Source organism: Sphaeroforma arctica (genome assembly GCF_001186125.1).
Source record: "Sphaeroforma arctica JP610 unplaced genomic scaffold supercont1.54, whole genome shotgun sequence".
In the NCBI taxonomy this organism is placed as follows: domain Eukaryota; class Ichthyosporea; order Ichthyophonida; genus Sphaeroforma; species Sphaeroforma arctica.
In genome coordinates this window covers 179,529-183,488 of record NW_014040504.1, presented here as the reverse complement: position 1 = coordinate 183,488, position 3,960 = coordinate 179,529, and the positions used below count along the sequence as shown (strand labels likewise).

The window sequence follows — 3,960 nt, the reverse complement described above, 5'->3', positions numbered from 1 at the left end:
TATATATATATATATATATATATATATATATATATATATATATATATATATATATATATATAGTATAGTAGTATATATATATATATATATATATATATATATATATATATATATATATATATATATATATATATATATATTCAATGCAGATTTTTATATTCAATGCAGACCGTCTATCCTTAAATATAGTAGAAACGCCGGCAGTATATATGAGCATAGTGTAACGTTTCATTTTTATACCCTTTTGCAGAGACAAATGCCGGCGTCTTGTGGTCCCATGGGGCTCATGGCCTTTGGGATTTGTACGGTATTGAAATCGTTTATGTGGTATGGCGTGTGTACACAAGAAACATATTCCTTCATTGCGATATCGGGTATCATGTACGGCGGATTTATTCAAGTTGCAGCGGGCTGGTGGGAGGTACGTTAACGCAATATGTCTGTGGGAAACCGGATATATCAATACCATGCTCGCCATTTTCTAAGCTAATAACTACATCTGTTAATAGTCAAATGTTGGTATGGCCGTGATCCTGTCCGTACACGATAGTGTCCATTAATAAATTGAGATTATGCCGAGTTGTATCGTGTTCTCGTATTCCTTCGAGTATATGTTATACTTTGTAATATTTGGTCTTGGCCACTGTAAATGCACGTAAGTCGGCGTTGTGCACAAGCGCAGACGAAGGTCCCAATCTTCAAACATACATTTGTTCATTAGTTCTATAAACCTGCGTTTATCTTTGCTCTAGTTGTTTCATTCTACCGCGGCCGTTTATACGAATATACGAAGTTTGGTTGAATTGCTTCTCATCCAAAACGCTTATGTAACCTGGACCCCTTCGGCGTTTACTGTGTTTGCGTTCTGGACGGGTGGGTGAGCATCACACAACTTTATGGAAGCGCATGTGGACAGTACAGTGCAATATCCATGCAGGTATCTGAGTATGCAAAGAAGAACAATTTAATAAATGTAGTCATCTCAATCACACCTCTTCATCTTCACTTTTGATATTGCATGTCTGTCACGACGCGAAGCTGGTTAGCGGAAGGACTTTTATTGCCACGGCCAACTTCAATTTCGGAGCCTTCTGGCTCGGCATCAGTCTATTTGATTTGTTGAGGGGTATGTCTGTGCACCTTGACTCTCCTCAATGTAGTGTAAGGATGCAGTACCAAATATATATAAATATTTAATATATGTATGTATACATATACATGTCTACATACATTCATATATATGCAAATATCTATATGTATATATACATATATATATGTGTGTGTGTGTGAATGTGTGTGTTTGTGTATATAGACATATGTTTATACATGTGTATATACATACATATATATATATATGTAGGTGTGTGTGTGTTTGTGTTTGTGTATTTATTTCAGCATATAAATAGACATATATATATACATATGTATATATAGATAGATATATATATATATATACATATATATTATATATATGAGTGTTTGTATGATATGTATTAAATATATTGTTTCTGCTATATGCATTATGTATTATATATATATATTTGTGTGTGTGTGTGTTTTCATATATATATATATATATTTATATTTGTATTTATATATATATATATATATATATTATATATATGAGTGTTTGTATGATATGTATTAAATGTATTGTTTGTGCTATATGCATTATGTATTATATATATATATTTGTGTGTGTGTGTGTGTTTTCATATATATGTTTATATATATATATATATATATATTTATATTTATATATATATATATATTTATATATATATATATATATTATTTGCATTCAGTGTCATAGAGACAACTTTTACATCACTATCTACCAATGCTACTGCTGCTAATTGCCGAATCTCCATCTCATAGGTACTATGGACATTAAAGTTGATCCCACGACAATGCCTTGGGGCTACTTCATATGGTCTATGGTCTGGTTTGTCCACACACTGGGCCTCACCTTGTGCACCCGATATACGATTCGGCCGTTGCAGTTGATGTACGTCAATTCGACATCGCTATTTCTCGTGCTAGGGTTAGCTAACTTCTGGCCCATATTCTGGCAAATCGGAGGCGTGATGGGATTTCTTTTGGGTCTCAATGCCATCGTAAGTTTCGTTCCTCCCTTCCTGTGACACACACATATATATATAGTATATACTATATACTATATACTATATACTATACTATACTATACTATACTGTACCATAGACTGGATTTGCCACTCTTTCATTTGTGTGGGTTATAATTTGTTGGTCGCAGGTCATACCTGATGTATGTTAACGTATTTGTTGGATTACGAATGTGCATGTGTATGCGTGCATGCAAGTGCGCACATGCTTGCCTCTGAGTGTATATGCATATCGATGCAGAAGCCGATGTTTCGTATGTTATGTTGGATCCTTGGGGACAAAATATGTACGTTGGGTTCAATTGCGTTGATCCATATGGATACACTGACGGTATGATATATATATTCGTCTGAATAGTGTGGTTATGCACCTTACCGCTACCACACGCCCAGTCCCACCATCGTAAAGACACGACGAATGCTATATGCACGAATGGATTGTGTAGTCATGGCAACAAGGGTAAACCCAAATATGCTCGTATGATATGAATGAAACTTGTATAGCGTATCAAAAGGATTTAATAATCTATTTCTAGGCCTCTGAGACGCTGAGAACACTGTACATGCTTACAGAATTCTCCCTGCTCTTATTTGTGAGCAACATCATCACTAGAGATGTTGTAGGTTACAATTGGCGTTGCATCACAAACTAGACGCAGTTAAAATAAGGAGTATCATGAAATGAAATCTTTAGCAGAAAATCAGACCGACATGAGACTAATCGAGAAATCCCCGCTACAATCCGAGTACCATCGTATGTTTGTTAACATGTATTTTGACTTCAACGCAGATAGTTGTACATTTTATTCATGGATAAATCAATATGTACAAACAAGTGCTCGTACGTGTGGTGTGTTAAGTCTACCGGGTCCTCACACCTGTGTCGCGAACCGTTCTCCTTGCATCCGAACAAATACACTGACACCCACTATTGCTGATCTATACTACAGTACATAGCCTACGCCGAGATTATCAACACAGTCTATGACAGAGATATCATTCCTCTTTGGCCTTGTCCGAAGAAGGTGACGATACTGGATTGATCTGTGCGACAAGCATTTATAGTCGTCCTACGTCTCTCTGGACCCATGCCACTCCCTGTTTATATGACCCCCCTCCCCCCCCCCCTCAAGAATATTTTTTCGCGGCCAACCCACGGATTATTTAAGTCAAAATTGTGCAATGCGTATTAGTTACATATTAGACAACCTACGAGCCTCATAATCCATACATAATAATAAAAGTACCGCTCATACGTATCGACTCACCCCCCCCCCCCCCCACATACACACCACTACCACCAGAACGAAGTCACATTATGGGTGTCAAGGGGCAATGTTTTCTAAAGTTAGTGTGTATACAGAGAGGTATCTTCTATTTGCCATATCCGGGAAAATATTGTGTTTATTCCAACACAACTCCGCAGAATACCACATAAACGTGATGTGGGATGAAGCACTTGCGTGAGAGAAGCTAAAAATTGATAACTATGCCTTAACTATACTAGCCCAGAGTATGCCCTGAAAAATATATAACTGATGACTATAACAGCCCAGAGAATGACCCGCAATAGAAGCAACTATCAGATATACCTACCCAGAGCATGATTCGCAATAGAGACATTACTGTTAACTATACCTGCCCAGAGAATGACCCAAAATAGAAACAACTGATAACTATACCAGCCCAAATAATGACTCGAAATAGATATATTACTATCAACTAACCCTGCCCAGAAGAAGACTCGAAATAGAGATATTACTGTTAACTATACCTGCTCAACAAATGACCCGAAATAGAAACAACTGAAAACTATACC

The 3,960-nt window shown here is 36.5% G+C and overlaps 1 protein-coding gene across 1 annotated transcript; it reads left to right on the top strand.

Annotated features, from left to right (window-relative positions):
• Positions 1 to 247: 247 nt before the first annotated feature.
• SARC_01391 (hypothetical protein) lies at positions 248 to 3,405 on the top strand (the record flags this gene model as incomplete). The annotated part of the gene is made up of 4 exons (XM_014304910.1): positions 248 to 421; positions 1,039 to 1,126; positions 1,879 to 2,117; positions 3,092 to 3,405. Coding segments are annotated over 4 exons (594 nt in total), but the record flags the coding sequence as incomplete, so codon positions are not given.
• Positions 3,406 to 3,960: the final 555 nt, after the last annotated feature.